The 22,211-nt window shown below is 37.2% G+C and overlaps 1 protein-coding gene across 15 annotated transcripts in view; it reads right to left on the reverse strand.

Annotated features, from left to right (window-relative positions):
• NAB1 (NGFI-A binding protein 1) overlaps nucleotides 1-22,211 on the reverse strand; it is a 90,487-nt gene that overhangs the window by 19,653 nt on the left and 48,623 nt on the right. For 3 of the 15 annotated variants that reach the window (XR_002784539.2, XR_010322266.1, XR_002784537.2), the window contains exons 7-10: nucleotides 21,140-21,302; nucleotides 18,774-18,890; nucleotides 15,523-15,828; nucleotides 7,917-8,149 (exon numbers count right to left, since the gene is read on the reverse strand). Coding sequence is in view for 8 of the 15 variants with exons in the window: in XM_023542705.2 (XP_023398473.1) it covers nucleotides 15,740-15,828; nucleotides 18,774-18,890; nucleotides 21,140-21,302 (369 nt within the window). In the remaining 7 variants the exon portion in view is untranslated. Of the gene's footprint in view, nucleotides 1-1,943; nucleotides 8,150-14,079; nucleotides 15,829-17,613; nucleotides 17,718-18,773; nucleotides 18,891-18,936; nucleotides 19,017-21,139; nucleotides 21,303-22,211 lie in introns of those variants that run through there. The other 12 variants (XM_023542705.2, XM_023542708.2, XM_003406165.4 and 9 more) reach the window with 9 other exon arrangements.

Genomic DNA, 22,211 nt, shown 5'->3' on the forward strand with positions numbered 1-22,211 from the left:
CTGAATCCAGTAGGCCCCCTTCTGCTAGATGGTCCAAGGTAATGTGCTGGCTGCTCTCAGTGGAAGGGACTCCACAGTAACCAATCATGAAGCCCAGGTAATAAGGCTCCTTGGTACAAAGGACCAGGTGAAGTGTGGCTTACTCCAGTGCTAATTCATGATCTACAGGCCGGACTGGCTGCCACACGCCTCCCAGCCCTGATGAGTAAGGTACTTACAGCCTCTCTATGCCAACTCTGCTTCCATCCAGTGTGGATCCCCCAAGGTCCTATTCCCTTATCCCAGGCTCCACTGGCCTAACCGTTTCTCTTCCTGGGGAGGGGGCAGTTATAATCGGGGTCTTCTTCTAGCCTCCTTTCAATCCATTATTGGTAGGACATAAATTTTGTGCCCCAATCTCTTTGAGGCCTTTTAACACTCTCAATCCTTTTTTCTCTCAACAAAACCTACCTTATTCAAATCAAAAGCTTTGGCTTCAAGAACTATTGTTTCTGGTAGGCTCTTACAGTTAATATGTAAAAAAAAAAAAAAATCAGGCATTGACTGTTTCTTTACTTTGGCATACAAGCTGTAACCATCCTAACTCTCTTCAAGGCAATGTGGGTGGCTCTGGGTGAGTGAGGTCAGAAACAAGGAAGAATAGAGAAGTACAGCCAGAAGGACGGACTGACACAGTGGCTGCAACAATGGGCTCAAGCACGACAATTGGGAGGATGGCGCAGGACCGGGCAGTGTTTTGTTCTGTTGTGCATAGCATCACTATGAGTTGGAACCAACTCGACAGCACCTAAGAACAACTAACATACTTAAGAAAAACACAAAATAATGGATATTTCAAGAATAATCAGTAAACTCAGTATTGCTGGCAGTCATATTCCACCTTGTGAAACAGAGAGCAGGTAAAAGCCAGTTTGCAGGGAGAATAATGAAGCTGATTCACAGAGAGAAGCCGAGAGGACAGTGGGGAGAGGATTACCGGGGTTCCTTATACTTTTTTAGGTTCCTGGTTTTGGCTCAAGTATAGCCTTTTTTATCCTTATATCCTTAAACATTACTGTATCCTTGGAATACATTTATAATTTTTCTTAAGCTAGTTCAAGTGAGGGTATATTTTTAGCAACCAAAACAGAACTAATTAATACAGCTTCATAGTTTCAAAGTTAATCTACATTTTTCCAACAAAGCCGCACGGCTGTTGATTCTGACCCATAGTGACCTTATAGGACAGAGTAGAACGGCCTCATAGGGTTTCCTAGGCTTTCAGCCTTTATGGAAGCCTACTGCCACATCTTTCTCCCACCGTGTGGCTGGTGGGTTCCAACAGCCGACCTTTCAGTTAACGCCAAGTGCTTAACCACTGCACCACCAGGGCTCCTTCATTTTCCCAACTGTTTAAGGGGAAAAAAAAAACCTCTATAGAGATAACATTAATAAGCAGTTAAATGGTGCTATAACTGGGCCACTTTTATTATGAAGGTCTGTATTATTCATTGCAACCCTGTAGTTAATATCTTCCTAATGAAGATTTCAGAATGTGGTTGCAACATAAAATCTTAAGTGTTGAAGGACACCTGGGAGTAAATATGAATGAGATAATAGACTAGCTTCCCCCATGCTAAATGGTAGCTCCTAGGCTATGGGCGGCTTCTCTAGATAAAGGCTTCCCCGCTTTGAGTGCTGAGGAGTGTTGGGAGCAGATTGGACCTCGGGAGCCACAAACAGAGTTCCGTCCTCAGTTGGCCACTGTGATGCTCCCCACGCTCCTGATTCGCTTGCCTTGATTTGAGATCTCCCGGGTGCTAGAGATGGAAGTCATTTCTTTTCCTTGTTGTTTTCACTCTGCCCAGATACCCTTTTTTTTAGAGAACCTGTATAAGCCTCATTCTCAGGAATCTTGCTCCCATGGCTCCTACTAAGTGGAGATAGATGTGACCCAACTTCTCACAGCTCATTGGAACATGGCTTTTTTTTTTTTTCCCAATTGTGGTAAATATGTGTGTGTGTATGTTTGTGTGTAAAAGCTGGTCAGTGAAAAAGGAAGACATAAGAACTGATACATTCGAATCGTAGTGTTGGCAAAGAATATTGAATATACTGTGGACTGCCAGAGGAACGAACAAATCAGTCTTAGAAGAAATACAACCAGAATGCTCTTTAGAAATAAGGATGAGACATAGGCTCACTTACTTTAGACATGATATCAAGAAAGGTCAATTGCTAGAAAAGGACATCATGACTGGTACAGGATCAGTGAAGGCAAGGGAGGCCCTCAGTGAGATGGACTGACATAGTGACTGAAACAATGGACTCAAACATAGCGACGATAAGGAAGATGGTACAGAATCAGGCAGCGTTTCGTTCTGTTCTACACTAGGTCACCATGAGTTGAAGCTGACGTGACAGCAACTAACCACAATGATAACTATCCATACACACAAAACACACATACAAAAATACACAACACACGCATACAAAAAAAAAAATTTGCCATTTCAACTGTTTTTACAGATGCAATTCAGTGACAGTAATTACCTTCATACATATTGTGCAGCCATTACCACTGTTTCCAGCTTTTTCCATCACCTTTAACAGAGCTCAATGTCCCCTAAGCAATGACTCAAGTTTTCCTCCTCCCTTCTAGCCCTGGTAACAACCACCGATAAACTTCTGTCTCTATGCATTTGCCTATTCTAGATTTTCATATAAGTGGGATCATACAATATTCATCCTTTTGTGACTGGCTTATTTCACTTAGCAAAATGTTTTCAAGATTCGTGCATGTTGTAGCATGTATCAGGGCTTCTTCTCTTTTTATGGCCAAGTAACACACCGTAGTATGTAGGTACCACATGTTTTGTATCCATTCATCTGTTGATGGACATTTAGATTGTTTCCATCTTTTGGCTATTGTGAGTAGTGCTGCAATAAACATTGGTGTACATGTATCTGTTTGTGTTCTTGATTTAAATTCTTTTGAGTATACACCTAGGAGAGGAATTGCTGAATTGCATGGTACTTCTTTAACTTTTTAAAGAATCTTCAAATTGTTTTCCACAGCAGCTGTGCCGTTTCACAGTTCCATCAGCAGTGGATGAGGGTTCCAATTTCTCCACATCCTCACCAATACCTGTTCTGTTTTCTATCATAGCCATCTTAGTGGGGGTGAAGTGATATCTCATAGTGGTTTTTATTTGCATTTTCCTGATGACTAATGACATTGAATGCTTGTTGGAAACAAACCAAAAAAAAAAATTATATTTGTTCCTTTGTGAAATGCTTTTTTAAGCCCTTTCCCCATTTTTTTAATTGGGTTGTTTATCTTTTTATTGTTAAGTTATATCAGTTCTTTTTATATTGTGGATATTAAACCCTTATCAGTTACATAGTTCTCCCCAATTTTCTCCCAATCTGTAGGTTGTCTCTTCACTATGTTGGTAAAGTCTTTTTTTTTTTTTTTTTAGAGTCATTATAAGTTTATTATTAATAAGAGTCCAGATTTTATAAATATGGCTTCATTTAATATTTCTCACATATTAAAGTAGCTAAGTGCTACACACTATGAGGATTGGGTCTCTATCCCCAGAAGTAGCACCAAGTTTCAGATGACTTTGCTAGAAAAAATAAAAGCCAGCATGAGAACCACCTGAACAAGGAGGTCCCTCTCCTGGTTCCTTTACATTTCAGATTTGGTTAAGTCCTTTGATGAACCAAAGTTTTTAATTTTGATGAAGTGAAATATGTCTTAGACTGTAACAATCAAACTCTCCCTGGAGGGGACTGAGATTGGGCTTTCTAGACTCCAGTCAGTCCAGGTTGGGGTCTTGACAGCAAGTCAGTGTTGGGGTGAGCTGGGCAACCATGAGCACCCTGAAGCAGAGGCTGCTAGTCTGACAGGGAATGAAGCAGATGTGCAAAGGAAAGCAGAAATAAGGAGCCATTTAGCCTCACAGAGAGAGGTGGTCAGAAGAAACTTCATTTCTGAATCTCCCAGCTCCTTGAACTCCAGTTCCTCCTGAGGCTGTGCAGTACCTCCTGCCCCGGGCTTCTTGAGATATCCTTGTAGTCTTCCAAAAAACTTCCCTTGTGCTTAATTTGAATGTGGTACACTGTAGTCAACCAAACATTCCCTCCTATAGTTCAGTATATGGGTCACTCGTTATGTGTGGACATATCCTGTTACCCATTTACCTCACTCTCAAAACACATAATGTCAAAGAAAAACAATCTAAGCTTATTTCTTCTCTTTCCATGTGTCTTTTCAGAAGAGCAGGGTATTTTATTTGAGTTTATCTTTCAATGTGAATGGAGATTTAGGAATGTGTTTACAAAGTGGCATTATATTTTAGTTGTAGACCTAGATGTGAGGGCCAAAGAGCTATCCATGTTTAAGATGTGAAATAACAGATTCAGGGGTTTTGATTTTAAAGAGTATTGATACCATCAAATTCCAACTGCTTGTGGAATGACCTTGTGCTCAGTACTGTGCTGGAAAGTTCAGCCATCTTTAGGATTTGAGTTGAATCCTTCAAAGAAAAATCTGATTTAAAGTAGAATGTCATTTTTGTCTGAAATAGATATAGATAGCTTGGGTGTGGCTTACCTAGACAATTAAAGATGGGTCAACTAGGTTAGGGCTTCTCAACCTAAGGGCCGTTATATATTGAGTGAGGCTATGAACTCACTGAAATTGTGCAAAAGTTGACCCATCGTTCTGAATAGAGGATCACTATGCCTGATCAGATTATTAAAAGGGCACATGATCTGAAGAGTTAACAACCAGTGAAAGCCCTTTGACATATGAGGATATTGAGGCACAGCAAAGATGTGACTTGATAAGTTGCACGTAAAGACGATGTCAAAGGCAAGGACTGGAATCCAGGTGTTCCGAATTTTACCCAATGTTCTTTTTGCTGCACGGTAGTGGCTCCTGAGTGCTTGAATAAAAGCCCCTTTACTTCTTAAGTAGGGTTGTAACAAGCAAAGCATGTTCTTTAATGGCAAGGAAAAGGTTGCAGACTCTCAGGATTTTTTTCTTCAATAAATATTAGCAGTATGTTATATAAACATTTATAAAGTTAGCCTCATGGATTCTTGGGGGTGCTCGTGGATTCATATATGAAAGTATCTGCACCTAATTAAAGGTTGGAACTATTTTAGGGCACAGTAGTTAAGAGCTCAGCTGCTAACCAAAAGGTCAGCAGTTCAAATCCACCAGCTGCTCCTTGGAAACCCTATGGTTGCTGTCCTGTAGGATCGCTATGAGTCAGGATCAACTCGATGGCAACAGACTTTGTTTTGTTTAATGGGCAGTCAAACGTAAAATGTACATCTTGTGAGAGATTTTAAGAGAATGAAGTGAATTTTTAAAGCTAGTTTTATTAAGTTAAAAACAGCAAATTATGAAGTATGTTGGTCTAATTTTCTTAATTCAGAAGTCTTTGTAAAAGGTAAATTACCTTATACTATAGCTTAAGAGTAATGAATTGTACGCTACTAAAATTTTAATTTGTATAGCTTTATACTCCTAAATCCCCATGTTCCTTGACTTTGGGCGGATGCTATCCTCCTAAACTGCCAGGATATGGCTAGGTACATAGTCCTTTTTAGGTGCAGTCATGCATATCTTTATTCTCTTCGGTGGCAGAAGAGCAGATGTAACAAGTTTGCATTCAGGAATTAAAGTCCATCAAAATTCATCACTTCTGTGAGATCGGGGGAATACGTTTTGGCTGAATAACAGCTATTTTAGTGTTTCATCGTAATTCAAAGCTGCCCTAGCATGAGAGATTCAAGTACATTTTGGAGGTTAAAACATATTTCAAAGCTTTAAAAACATATTCATCAGTGAATTTTTACTATTCTAAAAATGCTGTTCATTCCTTGATTTGTACTATTTTTGAAGCCACAACAATTGCAGCTAAGCAGTGATAGAATAAATAAGAGTGTTTTAAAACAAAGAAACACAAGGTTATTATAAACAGCCAGATGACTATGAGGGTGGCCTGGCATCATGGGCCAAGAATTATTACTATTTTGCAGTTAAAAGACCTTTTTACTGAAACATATAGGGGAGAAAAACTTTTATCCTACACAAATCCGCTCTGCTGTAAGCTTTGGGTGTTGTCCAATTAGTTGTTCTGTGGGATTCTTGTTCTTGAGCCTTTTGAGATGCAGACTGGGACAGGGGCTGAGATGAGGAGCTTAAGGGTTCCGTTCCGAACCGAACCGAACCGAACCAAACCTGTTGCTGAAGAGTCGATTCTGACTCATGGCAACCCCACGTGTTAAAGTAGAACTGCTCCATAGAATTTTCTTGGCTATAGTCTTTATATCATATTGTTGGGTATCGACGGCACTGGGTGTTGGGTAGTCTTTATAGAAGCAGACTTCCAGGCCTTTCTTCCATGGAGCTGTTGAGTGAGTTCAAACTGCCAACCTTTCGATTAGTGGTTGAGTGCACATTATTTACACCGCCAAGGGACCCTTTTAAGGGTTCTAGGTGCTCTGAATTCCAGCTTGCATTGTCATTGTCAACTTGGATGTATCACAGCTTTAAGTAAATCTGTCTAATCTGTGACAGGAGGAAGAATGTGGTAGTTATCAACGAACATTCGACCCTTAGATTTGAGTAAGAGATGCCTTACATCAAGTCCATTACTAATTCTCATACTCCGCTTACTTTTTCCAAGATGTTGTGTTTTACTTTTGCAAATTGCATTATAGCAATTGTAACAATTACTATTTCCAATTATCCTGTTAGGTAGCACTCTCTTAAAGGTAAACAATGATCTCCTTAATAACTGAATTCAACTGTTCACATTCTACTGGACCTCTTATCTAATGTGACCTCACTAACAACCCCCAAGGAACTCTGATGGTGCAATGATTAAGCACTCGGCTGCTAACCAGAAAAGGTTAATGGTTCAAACCCACCCAGCAGCTCTGTGAAATAAAGGCCTGGTAATCTGCTTCTATAAAGATTACAGTCAAGAAAACCCTATGGGGCAGTTCTACTGTGTCACATACGGTCACCATGAGTTGGAATTGACTTGATGGCACCCAATGACAACTACCCCTTCTCTGTGGAATGCAACCCTTGGTTTCCAGAATGTTTCTATTTGATGTCTCTTTCCTAATATCTTTGGTGACTCCTGTCATTCTCCCTGCCCCCCTAAAAGTTAATATTTCCCAGTGTTTTACCCTAGACCCACCTTCTGTTTTCTTTTTATGCTCTCTCATCCACTCCTATGGCTTCAAATACCATTTATGAGGCACTGATGCCTCCCAAATCTATGACCCCAGTCTGGACCTAAACTTCATGCTTTCCCGATCTCCAGACATTTGTTTCCCAGTAAACCCTAAGTATCTCTACTAGCTAAAACTGAAGGCCTCTCAAGCTCAGTATGTCCCAAACAGAGCTCATTGTCTTTCTCACTGTGAAAGGTAGCCTTCAAGATGGTACACAACGATACCCACTTCTTGGTATTCATACCCTTATGTAATCCCTTTTCCTTGAATGTGGGCTGGACTTGTTTTTAATGGACAGAATACAGCAAAAGTGATGGGATATAACTTCTGATATGAAGTTACACAGACTATGGCTTTTGTCTTGGGTATTCTCTTTCTCTTGGATGGTTTGCTCTGGGAGAAGCCAGCTGTCATGCTGGGTGGCGTCCTTGTGGAAAAGCCCACCAGTGAGCTTGGAAGTGCAGTCACCTCTAGTTGATCCTTGAGGTGACTGCAGTCCCAGCCACTGACATTGTGATTGCAGCCTTGTGAGGGACCCTGAGCCCAAACCACCCACTAAGCTATTCCTGGATCCCTGGGTCCACAGAAACCAAGATAAAAAATGTTGTTTTCAGCTGCTAAATTTTAGGATAATTTGTTAAGCAGCAACAGATAACTAATGCACTCACCTGCCTGCAAATGTACCCTCAATTTAAGTTCTAGATGCTTTAGTCAATTTATCCAAGGTGCTTTGGAGGAACTGGCCTCCTGAAGCACAGAGCAGGACTGAGAAAGGTCTGGGTAGTGGGCAGTTTGTAATCCTTTGTCTTATTCTTTGCATTTGTTCCAAACAGTGCTGCTGAAGATCACAGATGTTTTGAATATTTCCGTAATCTTGTGGTCAGCTTGTCCTTAGATGTGCCTAAAAACATTAACAATGATAATTCTTCATTTTTAGAAAACGCTTCAGTTTTTTTAAAAAAAAAATACATTTTAACAAAACAATTTCACCATCTTAAAAAAGACCCTCAACTTAGACTTGATTTTGAATCTATCTCAAGCCACCAGTATCTATGCTTTTTCTTCCTCAACCCTTCCATAATTGCCTCTTTGGAGCCCTCATCATTGACCCACAAAAAGGGGTTGGAGGCAACCTGTCCTTCCTAAACACCAAGTCTGGTTTCCTTGCTCATTAAGGTCAGAAACTGGAGCAGAAACAATTATCATCTGGAAACAAATTCCTTTTCTAGGTATCACTAAGTTCCTACATCTCTCAGTGCAGTTTTTCCTTTCATAAAATGAGAATAATAATAATACCTAATTTACTGGTTTGTGAAGAAGATTAATTAGGTCACAATTTAAGAATAGCTTTGTGAGCTTTAAGCGTTCTTTCCAGAATATTTCCACTCAGAGCAGGAAAGGAGAATAGACTAGATCTCATTGTTACAAAATTAACTTCTTCCTTTTGCAATTAATAAATCTGTGGGTGAAATTTGGAGATGCAAATACAGTTGAATGAATGAAGGTTTGAAACCAGCTAATTCTTAGCTGTGTCCCTCCCTGAATCCTTACTTCCTCCTTGCCCCCTAGGCAACACACACAAAACACGTCAACCACTAACCATGGAATTTTTTTTAGGTTTATTTGTGGATTTTCAGTTTATCTGTAACTTTCTTCTTAGTGGAGTCTCTCTAGGAAAATGACTTCAAATTCTCAAAAAATCCTAAAATGCTGGAGTTGCAGAGAGGATTAAATGTAAGGCAGCTGGCCTAGTGCTAAGAAACGGTAAATTTGATAAACGGCACTAGTGCAATTAGCACTAGAGTAAGAATATAAGCCTTGATGTTTACTAATCAAGTGCTGCTGTAACAGAAATACAAGTGAATGGTTTTAACAAAAAGAAATTTATTATCTCACAGTTTAGGACGCTAGAAAGCCCGAATTCAGAGCGCTGGCTCTCTAGAGTAAGGCTTTCTCTCTGTTGGCTCTGGAGGAAGTTCCTTGTCTCTTCAGCTTGTGCTTCCCGGTTCCTTGGCGATCTCCATGTATCTTGGCATCTACCTAACCCCATCTTTCTTCTGCTCCCTTGTTTAATCTCTTTTATATCTCATAGGAGATTGGCTCAAGATACACCCTATGCTAATCCTGCCTCTTTAACAAAACAAACAATTCCCAAATGGGATTATAACCACAGGTACAGAGGTTAGGATTTACAGCACCTATCTTGGGCGGACATAATTCAATCCATAACACTGAAGTTTTAAGTCATTTGCTTTACTAGGCAATCCTATCTTTGTAATAAGGAACCAGAGAAGAAAGTAACTTATTTCTCCTACAAACAAACTATCATATACATGCTTAAAACCATGGGAAATGACATCCTCACCTCTTCTCACTTTTAAGTATTACAATACACTCTTTTTTCCTTCTCTTTAAAAAAAAAAAAAAAAATTTTTTTTTTTTTTTTTTTTAGGTAACCTCAAATTTATTTCACCATAATTTTTTAGAAATTGAGAACTTGTCTTTTAATGCTTTAAGAATTGTAGTTAAGTACTAGGGTATCACTGTGATATCCCTCTCATTATACAAGCTGTTTTGTTGTCTTCTAATGAATAAAACTCAGAAAGTTGTGGTCTAATTTGAGAGTTAGATAGATGCAAAAGAAATTCTCACAGTCCATAAATGGGCTATGTTCTAATCATAGAAATATTAACTGAATTTAGAAAGGAAAAGGGTGACATAGTCCATTGTAACTGTTGATGGAAAACATCCTTACATTATGTTGTCAGGGATGTAAGGGTGGAAAGTAGGTACTTTTTCGGGAAACAAAGTGATGTGATAAGACTTTGGAGAGCCTGCTGTGTGAGAATATGCTACCAAAGCAAACACTTTGTCTTCTGGGAAGAATAGCAGGGTATGGGTGCTAGACCACAGATGTCTGGTTTAACTGTTCACAGTAGATGGTAGCTAGTCCCAGTAAATCATAAAATTTACCGGTAAGATTCCACCTACGTATGCACTACTTAAATATCGTCCTACATACAGGAGCCTAAGTGACCTGTCAGCATGGGGTGTCTGTGACAGTTATACAAGAATGGTCCTACTTGCTTAGGATTGTGTGTGGGTGTTGAACATGGCACTTTAAACATGAATTTATGAGGTGCAAACTTTTAATGCAAAGATGACTCATAAGGTTTCAGAATGTGTAAATAATGAAGTACAATTTAACTTATACCATCACTGGTGTTCACCCGCAGCAAAATGAGCCTGGGTTGATTACCAAATTGTTTGACTACTAGGAAGTTCACAAAATTTGCCACTCCTAGTCAGAAAAACCCTTGGGTTCATAATTTTAACATTAGTGTGGCAGCCCTATCCCGAACCAGTGTTATGTGCTGAATTTGCATCTTGCACACAACATTGTTTTTATGGCAGCATTCAATTATTGCTGCTTCTCTGAGACCACGAAGAGTCAATTCTTTTGAGAGCCTACAACCATTAAAGATCTTTATTGAGGCAAATTAATATCAATGAAAAATAATGCCCTACCAAGAAGAAATATTATAAAACATCTTTTAACCAGTTGTCATCAAGTCAATTTCAACTCATGGAAACCCTATGAGTGTCAGAGTACATCTGTGCTACATGGGGTTTTCAATGGTTGATTTTTCGGAAGTACATCAGTAGGTCTTTGTTTTGAAGCATCTCTGGGTGGACTCGAACCTCCAATCTTTTGGTTAGCAGTTGAACATGTTAACTGCGCCACCCAGGGATGCCTTAAAACATCTTACTGAATGTTGAGTGTAGGTAAGTAAATTGATGAAAGTGCATTAAATATAAAACCAACAAAAAATAGGAGAGACAATCTCTCACTGAATTAATTGAAATCAGGCAATTAAGAATATAATGGAAAAAGGGTGATAAGTGAACATTTCTTATGGACACTGAAACAAAAAGTAAGATTAGTATTTCATGTGATTCATTCACAATGTTCCCTGTTTGCATGTATCATTCAATTGCTAACCAAAAATGTCATAAAAACATTTATATGAATATGAACTGGTATAAACCAGACCTTTAACACTATTGGAGCAATACTTGGAAAGTAAGTGACTCAACTATCAGAAGAATAACCTTGGAAGTTGTGACCAAGTAGTGAGGTAAAGCCAGACGATTCAACAGGATATTGTTTTAATACTTAAGGATTGGGTGGTCCTAAGACAGAAGAAGAATAAGAAAGAAGAAAGGAGCTTAAGTAATCAATTTTGTAAATGGGGCCAATTATTATTCATAGTTCCCTAAAAAGTGATTGCTAAAATTTGCCAAACCTGTAAGTAAAAAAAGATCTGTAAGCTTAACGTAAAAATTTAAAGACAGCTCAATTTTTGAATTATAACTTTAATATGTTGATTATGAACTTAAAAAAAATTAATTTCTGATTAGTTTTTTCTGCACAAAAAATGAAACACCTTCAAGGTGATTTTTTTTTTTTTTTTAAATTTTTATAGGTTAGTAGAAATGGAAGGCAGAGAAGAGGTATTAAAACTTCAACTACTACATAGGAAGTAAGAAAAACTCTAATGTGAGTATTTAGCTTTTGATCACTTCTATTTGAAATAAGAATTAACTTACAGGGTCACCAAGTAGTTAACTGCAAGATTTTTGAAATTAAACATATTTACAATAAAAATAAATTTGAGGACATTGGATCATTCTTTTATTAACTTTGGAGGCTCACTTGAGAATCCCATTTATGAGGACACCCACAGATATAACAAACAAATAAGCTTGGATTTCCTGAACCACCACCCATGCACAGCTGGACCATAGGTGGTTTTTGGTTAAACAAGGGCTACCACATTTGGTCATATGCTTCAAGCTGTTACAAACACAAAATGTTTGCCCGATCCTTACTTCAGCCATTTACTTACTAAATTCATTTCCTATAGGAAACAGAGCTCCTGGTTTCACTGGGTTACTACACCTTGGTGGAATTTCTTTTGCATTACATGTAGTAATAAATGAAATCACAAGCAAAATGGGGATCATGCCAATATTATTTAACCGTTTGAGTAGCCAAGTGAGCAGACCATATGCTAGGTGGAGTGAGGAGTTACAATTTCCTGCATTATTAGATTTTAAGCCTTAAATACTGTGAAATATTATTGTAAAGGTACATCGGCGCTAGTATCCTCATAATCACCAAATCCTGAAGCTTTTATCTAAGTGGTTTAATAATTCAGGATCAGGGAAAAATGCTTTCTTTTCCCCTGCCCTTTGACAGATTCAATGGAACTGTCAAAAGAATATTACCCTGATAAGCAGGTCTGTAACTGACATTCAGCTTCAAAATAAGACTGCAGTAGTTATTTAAAAAAAAAAAAGTGAAATGCACTACCACACTATGGCTTTATATCAAATCTCACAGAACTCACTTAAATGTTAGCTCCTTAATCATCCTGGGTCTGAAACACACTAAAATTTGTATCATTTTGTCTGAGTGGCATTAGTTTCCTTTCAACTAGGCTTTGGGCTCCTGAAGGGCAAGGATCACATCTTAAATTTTTCCTGTGGCCTTTACATCCACCCTAGTACACTGGAGCTCTCCATTAAATACGAATCTACCAAACTCATCAATTAAAACCCTGTTGGAAGGCTTTTGCTAGTTCTTTACCACAGGCTAGCTCAATTTCATATAATTAGCCTGTAAAATACTGAGCCCGGAGCACATTAACAAATATTTAGCATATTATAAATGTTAAATTCTCTTCTTCCTTTTAATAATATAATTGGCTAGAAATGGGGGAGACTTCAAAATGTGTCTTCACAAACTTCTCAAAAGTAAAAACAATAAAAACCAATCTCTCTCTCCAACAGCCCAACAATATCAACGGAGTACCCATTTGCCAAATAACTCTTCAGAAATGAAGGCAACTGACAATCATAGTCACAATTTAAGACATAAGCTCCTGGGCCCCTAACACCCAAGCCCCGCCCAAACCATCAGACAGGTGAGGCAGAGGCAGACTAGGCTACATTCCCGCTGCGGAAAGTGCTGTGCAGAAAGTGCTATAAACATAAGTGTGTGAGGCACAGAAAATCTTTATTGCCACAGGAAGCAAGTGCACTCGATCCACCTCACCAACAGCTTTAACAGTCACAAAAACGCAGACTTCACATAATAACCTGTAACATAGACTTGGGGAGAAATGGTCCCTTGGACTATATTGGCTGTAATACTGAGGTAACCAATTGACCTTGTTCAGTGAAAATACCTCTAATACAATGAAAAATGAACTAGTTATAACATCCAATTCATATATACAATTCAAATAAAAATATATATTATTTGCTTTAAGGTATAGCAAGTTTAATACATTAGTGTTTACAAAAAAACTGTATTCTACTGGAATTTTTCTTGTGCTTCCCCCTTAATCACTAACCTTGAAAGACCAGAAAAATATGATACTTAAGGAAACTTATTTATGGACTTACAGATGCAGTTTGTGGGGCCACAAAAGACTGATAAATATTAGCTGGAAGATTACTGCATCTTTAAAAATTGTTGCTTGTTAAAATCTACAAACTTGAACTGTAAGACACAATTAAAAAAAACACCCACAAAATTTCTCAAAATAGATTAGAATACAGGAAACGTTTCATGAAACTACTGAGATACTAACCAGTGCTATGGCTAATATTAAAAACTGAACATTCTATTTAAATCGTACTCATACTACTCCTACACACAGTGAACTATACAACCACAATATCAACCTCAAGCTAGCAACAAAGTTGCAAGGTCCATAAAAAGTTTCTTCAGTGGGCAAACACTATGGTACAATTAAAACATTTAGGAAGGGAAAAAAGCCTTTTAATAGTATAAAAGTTGTTTACTGGTGTTTCTACTGTAAAGCTATTCTACAAATCAAAATGAAAAAGCAATTATACATGTGACAGTGATCAGAGACTACAGTGCAGACATTTCATCTAACATACAGTTGACAAATTTTAAAGTAACAAGTTATGACTTGATAGTTTTTACACAGCTATGATCTAGAGCGCAACTGAAAACTTAGAAAAAAAAAAAAAAATCACATATTCCAAATCAGTATGGTCTTCTCGGCAATGCCTGGGTTGAGAAGAATTTGTAGCAAGCAGGTAGTGCTGTCAAGATTCTTCTCTTCTTAAACCGACAAACAAACTGTGTATTGGCAGAAGTCATATTTATATTTGTACTATTATGTGTGCCAACGTGAAATTCTCACTTATAAAGTAGGCAAGTACATTATTAACATTTAAGCATATCCCCATATATATGCACATAGCCCATTAATTAAATAGTGGGAATTAAAAACAAATACTCTCAAGTTAAAATGAATTTTAAGAAAAGGCTGCATTCACAAATCTCAAAAATGTACAAAAATGAAATTGTAAATAAATAATGAATACAGATGTCAATGAAACATCCACAGAAATATGCCTGCAAATGTGGATGCAGCGATTGTTCACACTTGTAACGGCCCCAGTGGGAAGACATTTCCCGATGAGTGCACCTACTGTCCCTATGACTCCTGTATGTGGAGAATTCCAGACATAAAACGATACTTACTTCGTTATAGCCTTTGTTAAAAGTCACCATCCTTATCACATTTAGGGTTAACTTACTAAGTCTTAATCTATTTAACACATTCTAAAATTCAATATTTGAGTAAAGGCTTTTACACATCAGCCTACTTGTTTCAACTTCTCTGTCTAAGTAATGGCCTCCTATTTTTCTTATATCTTAAGTAGCTATTATATAATGCAATCTGGGTCAACTAAGTAAGAGATCTTTTCCACTCTACTGCTCATCCTTCTAAGTTTCCTCCAGGATTTCTTGGCTGTGTAAATATGTATTAATTAAACCAGTAAAAAATGACATTATATGAATGACAGCTATATAGCTCCTGTTAAACAGAATCAGTTTTATAAGCTATTAAATCCATAAAATTTTCCTTGGTTAAACTAAGTACCTGCTTTCAATTTTTCTAAAGTCATTGCAACCTCTGCCAATAACTACATCACTTAAGCTTTCTTTTGACTGCAAAGATTCTACACTATGGCTTATAATATTTACGCTAAATACACTTAGACAATGAAATTTCAAGTAAAATAAACTGCATCCACATATATTAGAGCGAACAGGTCTCAACATCTAGATTTTACTTATATAAATTACACAAATACATTGTACATTCTTAAATAATGAATGCTTACAATATTAACTTGTAAGCCTTACACAGGACGACTTACATAGGAATGTGAATAGATCAATATTTCTGTTACAGATTGCAACCGTCTCAATGTTCTCTTTTGTGGCTGTTGTCTGTCCTGCTGGTTTCCAGAGATTGCTGTACCAGTCCTTAAGCTTTGGCTATGAAATCTCTTTGAGCTGAATGAGGCAACGTTGGTTATTAAGGCTTATTTCTATGATGGTGCATTATCCTTAAATCTGATGCCATTTCCACAGCTATCTTGAATCTTCAGGCTCTGTTTTGATGACTTTCTTTTCTAAGGTAAAAGCTGAGTGAGGGTAGTCTTTTAAAATTCCAAGGTTCTCTGCATAAAAATGGAAACATCACGTGTGTTGATATTTTAAATCAATGGATTACAGAAAACATACACATTTATAAAACCAAAACCCAAACTCTACCATAAATAGTATCAACTCTTCATGATTCTGTAATGCCATATAAAAATTTTATGTTTCTAGAGTTGCGGCTAAAAGCTTGGATTCTAGCCTTAAAAATTCACTGTCTGCCAATTACTAGGTATATAAGTGTCTGGGCAAGTTACCTCTCTAAGCCTCAGTGTCTTCATTTATAAAATAGGAATAGTATCTATGTAAGGAGTCCTGGTGGTGCAGTGGTTAAAGCGCTTGGCTGCTAATGGAAATGCTGGCAGTTCAAATCCATCGGCCACTCCATGGGGGAAGATGTGGGACAGTCTGCTTCCATAAAAATTTATAGCCTTGGAAACCCAATGGGGTAGCTCTACTCTGTCCTACATGGTGGCTGTGAGTCAGAATCGACTCGACAGCAGTGGGTTTGTTTTTTTGTTATCTATGTAGGGTGACGGAAATCCTGGTGGCGTAGTGGTTAAGTGCTACGGCTGCGAACCAGAGGGTCAGCAGTTTGAATCCACCAGGCTCTCCTTGGAAACTCTATGGGGCAGTTCTACTCTGTCCTGTAGGGTCGCTATGAGTTGGAATCAACTTGATGGCACTGCGTTTGGGTTTTTTTTGGTATGTAGGGTGAAGTGAGAGTTACATGAAATCATGAAATTGTATTATAGAACGCAACAGTTATTTAATGCTTAGTCAAACATGATAAATACAACAGATACACAACAAAGTTATTGATTAAAATATTTACTGTCAATGAAGAAATGAAATGGAAAAACATCTTTGTCTAAAAATGGAAATATTTTTAAGAGTTTCTGTAGCCATGAAATATTAAGGTGGGAGAAATAGGGTAATAGAAGATTCTATTTTGGTAAGAAATCATTCCGTGGAGTTGTGTATGTATATTATTTTAACTTCATACATGAGAATGTAATCTTTATGTAAAGTACTAATACTGGGACTGATACACACACACCTTGAAAGGTAAGCAAAACTAATAGCTTATCTAAAATTAAAACCCAAAAATCCCAAACCCACTGCTGTCTAGTCCATTCCAACTCATAGCAACCCGGTAGAACTGCCCTATATGGTTTCCCAGGCTGTACTCTTCACAGAAGCAAACTGCCACATCTTTCTCCTGCAGTGCAGCTGGTGGGTTCGAACTGCCAAACTTTTGGTTAGCAGCTCAGCACTCAACCACTGGGCCACGAGGTCTCCTTATCTGAAATTAGGTAGCTCAGTTTACGTATTCACCCTCTGTACACAGAAGGGGGTTTTAAATTCCACATAAAAAGATCAGCTACCACTTATTAAATTCCTACCAGCCAGGTAACTCATATATGAGATCTTATGTAATCCTCATAATTACTCTATGAGGTAGGTATTATTATTTCTATTTTACAGAGGAAGCAACTGAGGGTCAGGGCAGTTAAGTAACTCAGGATCACTCGGTCAATTATTAATGCTGAGATCTGGACCCAGGTTTGTGCTATATGGAGTCTATAATATTTCTACTCAATTAAAAAAAAAAAAAGGCTTTTTAGGTATTCCTTCATTCTGCTCTACATAAACTCTAGCTCAACCACATCTCTATGTGATAGAGATACCAAGTGTGACCCCATGGTGGCAGACATATGATCAATGTAATTGAAGCATTTATTTTATATAGAAAGTCTTCAAAGGGATATAAATTGATAGAAAAAATATATTTTTTTAAGTACTTTAAAGAAATGGATCACGTTTTCATGCTGTGGAACATGAGACCAGGATGTAATCCTCAGAACAATCTCCATTTCTCAACTTCTCTTTGACATTCTTAAAGTGCCTAGAATTAAGAAAAGTAATAGCATACAACAGTCACAGCACTGAGTATTATTTAGGGCTTTGGGCTTTTTTTTTGGGGGGGGGAGCTTTTTATCATCTGCCGCTAGGAGTATGAACTGAAACTTACAAGTTCTTTTGACGGTTTTTCAACTACATCCATGATTCACTCTAGGTAACAGATATAAAGTCAGGTTTAAATCTGATGCTTGTACAAGTCCTTTCCCCATTCACTTAACCATACAAATGTACAGGTATTTACTTCATGTGGTCTCAGTTTTCTCATCTATAAAATTAGTTACTTTAATCAAGTGTTCCTAAAGTTACTTTTACTCACGGACTGAATGATACTAAATTCTTTCAAATAGCTCTGGTTTCTAATACTCTAACTTTGTCAAACTCACTTCACTTGGTAAAAATCTAACCATAATAAGAAGCTGCTTATCTTTTATGGAGTTTAGTTTACTTCTGAAATATGAATATCATCTCCAAAATGCATCTGCACAAAAAGTTTAGATTTTGGTGTATAAGGTGTATTTAGCATGACAGCAAGCATGTAGTCTCTCAACTTCACATTACGAAAGGCCAGAAAAGGGCAACAACATAACTCAAACCATCCATTTATTATTCATTTAAAAATTTTGTATAAAAGTCACCATACATGTAAAAAAAAACAAAAAAAAACAACCCACTGATGTTGAGTCGATTCTGACTCATAGTGACCCTATAGGACAGAGCAGAACTGCCCCAAATGGCTTCCAAGGAGCGGTTGGTGGATTTAAACTGCCGACCTTTTGGTTAGCAGCCAGGCTCTTTAACCACTGCGCTACCAGGGCAGCATACACGTAATAGCTGTATCAAAACAATCTCAACACTCATGGGTTTTGTCTGTCATTCTTTAGAAAAGACTGGTTATTATGGCAATGTTCCATTTCTGGGGGAGAAAAACTGACAAGTAACATTGGTAATAATGATTTTTTTTGAGGGGGTACAAAGAGAACGGAACTTAAAGATGCTTTATTCAAGTGTTCCTCTCTCTAATCATACACCACATTCTCACCTGATGAATGGGACTTTGCCTCACTGGCGTAAAGTCTAGTAAGCTCCCCATCCACCACAAAATGATGGGGTTGTCTGTTCTGTATATTAGGCATTCGGAGATTCAAAGGTCTTTCTCCTAAGGGGGGAAAAAAAAATCGATATGAATAATATTTGAAACATACCATGGTTTTTCTTAAAGTAAGTTTTCATAAATTGCTTGAACTCTCTTTAGGAAGGATGGAGTGAGGAAAGTCAACAGGGGCTAAAGGATTTAAAAGAAAAAAAATGTTTTAAATAATAATTTAGGAGGGAAATGGAGAGTCATTTTCATGCTAGTCCTAAGGTTTACAATCCTGCCAAGACAAACATGGGCTAAACAAAAGACTGAGATTTCCAATGAGCTTTCCAGCTCTGGCGTATAATACACAGTCGGCCCTCCGCAGCTGCGGGTTCCACATTCGCAGAGTCAATCAACTGCAGATCAAAAATATTTGAAAACAAATATTACATTGTTGCTGACATGTACTATATAGTTGGGCCTATGATGGTTGTATCTGCAGTGAACGTATACGGATTTTTTGTTTCTTGTCATTATTCCCCAAACAATATAGTACAACTATTTACATAGCATTTGCATTGTATTAGGCAGTGTAAGTAATCTAGAGATGATTTAAAGTATACAGGAGGATGTGTGTAGGTTATATGCAAATACAATATTTTATAAAACAGACTTGAACATCCGCAGATTTTGGTATCCCGGAGGGTCCTGAAACCAATGCCCCCTGCAGATATCCAGGGATAACTGTATACCCTCTGTCAGGCATCTTCTTACTAGCTCAACCATGCTACGAAGGTATGTCATTAACGAAGTAATAACAAGTATTAGAGAGACAGATGTTTCAAGCTAAATGCAGATTATTATTAAAAAAAAAAAAACCCTGGGGCAAAAACTATGAAAAAGAGAGTTATCAAAGATATGTTAAAAAATGATTATACACCAAATTATATTCTCTGTCATGCATCGCACTTAGCAAACTGTCACGCCACATTAAATTATCCTGGTGTCATAAATGACAGTAATAAAATTTTTCATAAATACCATTGCTTCTTCACTGTAAGTTTATGACTGACTGGAGAAGTGAAGACCTCAACTAAAAAGTCTCTGTAATATTTAAAAACAGAACTTTCTTTTCCAGTTCTCAGATCTGCTGATATGTACAGTATTTTACAGTGTGAGAATGCTTAAGATGGTATTCTTACTTAGAAACAAAATCTTAGGTTTTAAACACTAGGAACCACTTTCTAGAAAAGTATACTACAATATATAAAAGGAAAGTATTACATAGTTATTTTTTCTTTTAAACAATTATCACTATTTTATATACTTATATCTACTTAATGCCTCCCTCCACTAGAGTGTGTAAGCTCCAACAGAATAAGGAATTTGTTTCATTTACTGCTACATCCTTCAGTGTCTACAATTGTGCCTGGCACACAGAATATTCTCAAAAAATTAGCAGCTGTAATGAGTGAGTGACAGTGCCTTGGATTTTCTTCATGTGAGGTTATGAAAAAGTGAAATAATTTAAAATGCCTAAAAATACTCATGAATCACATAGTTTTCTAAATTTAACAGTTCAAGAGAATACTTTCCAATGTATACCACACAAAATATTTTCATAGGGATTGTAGGTTGATAGGAGCCCTAGTGTCACGGTGGTTAAGAGCTCGGCTGCTAACCAAAAGGTTGGCAGTTTGAATCCACTAGCTAGTCTTTGGAAACTCTATGGGGTAGTTCTACTCTGTTTCATAGGGTTACCCTGTTACAGACTCGACAGCAACAGGTTTAGTTTTTTGCTAGGTTAATGAAAAGCCTGAATGAAGACAAAATCTCTTTCAGTCTCTCCATTTTTATCCTATGTCTCTTCAAATCTCTGTGCTCTGTCATAATACTTTAGAGGCATTTACCATATATATTCAGTTAGAAAACAAATGTTAATAAACTTCACAGACAAATCTGTTTTTGAAAGTCGAACAAAATACGAAGTTTTGGGCTTTTCTGTAACAATAAACATCTCTTGTGGAATCAGTTTCGTTGGGGAAAATGAGTTGTACTGTTCACATCTCCCATTCCCACTTACCCTTTAATATATAACATTTGCCAGCTACTGTTTGGGAATAATAAGGTAAAATATTCACAACTGAAAATTTTAAGGATTTTTTTCTTTTTTACACAGTGCGACAATTTAATAATTAATTTTGATAGAGAATCTGTAATATTATCTTTACAAAATAGCAAGATTTAAAAAACAGCAATTTTTTAGTTTCTCTTTGAAGTGCACATAGTAGCAGGCTCCAGAGGCGTAGGCCATTCTAAAGTTGTACCTTGTCCGTCAGAATTATCAGATGTCAAGCCATTAGGGCTGTGCTCTTCTGAGCTTTGCCTGTAAAACCCTGCAGACAGTCTTCTTTCAGCATGCTGCAGTCTCTCATAGCCAGCTTGGGTGCAAAGGAACTCCATCTGCTTTGCCATCACCTTTTCAGGCTGCTAGTAAGTAAAGCAAAAATAAAATAAGTAACTAAAACATTCTAGATTCTTTAATGGTTTAAAGATGCCAATTTCAGATTCCAGCAAACATACCTAGTAATCATTAAAATTAGTTCACACTGCATACATTCCTATATCATCATATTTAAACGAAAAATGCTAGATCTTGTACAAACAGGAAAAAAAAACAAAACGAAAAAGCCTTTCTTCTCAGGCCAATAAAGATAATTTCATTTCAACTCAAAAGCAAAAGAGCCTTAACTTTGTTTTCCAAGGTACTGAGTCCTTTTAAAGATTTTTTTTAAGAAACCTAAAAGCAACATCTGCTATAAACTGCTTCTAACACATAAGGTGAAATCTTGGCATTTTTATTTTAGGATTTGGCACTACACAGACTTTGATAAGATGACAGTATGTTTGGGGGAGAAAAGGTGTAAAACGGCTGTCTAGAAGAATAAGACAAACACACTTCCCACTAAAATTAAACAATATGCAAATTATGCAGAAAAACGTCAGTGCCAAAGAGGATCTTCACCTTCATGAAATGAAACTGCAGTATTTCCCAACCAATCATAAAAAGATACGTTTTAAAATACACAGTTAGTTGGCTGACATATAAATTTAGTATTTCTGCATGTGCTTTAAGTCCTTTCTCTATGCATTACTCTAAATTACTTATCTGTGATATTCAAAGCAGTGCATTTGTGATATTTTGCCAAGGACACAATAGTCAAAATACACAGATAGGAATCACTACACCATGCAATATAAAATCAGTTACATAAAGTCCTGATTCACAATATAAAAAATCGATAGGTGAAATATATCAATTTCCAAAACAAGTAGGATAATTGCTTATATCATTTTTCTGAATAACATAAGCCAGATTAAAAGAAATCATAACTTCAC

Source organism: Loxodonta africana, chromosome 6 (genome assembly GCF_030014295.1).
Source record: "Loxodonta africana isolate mLoxAfr1 chromosome 6, mLoxAfr1.hap2, whole genome shotgun sequence".
NCBI lineage: Eukaryota > Metazoa > Chordata > Mammalia > Proboscidea > Elephantidae > Loxodonta > Loxodonta africana.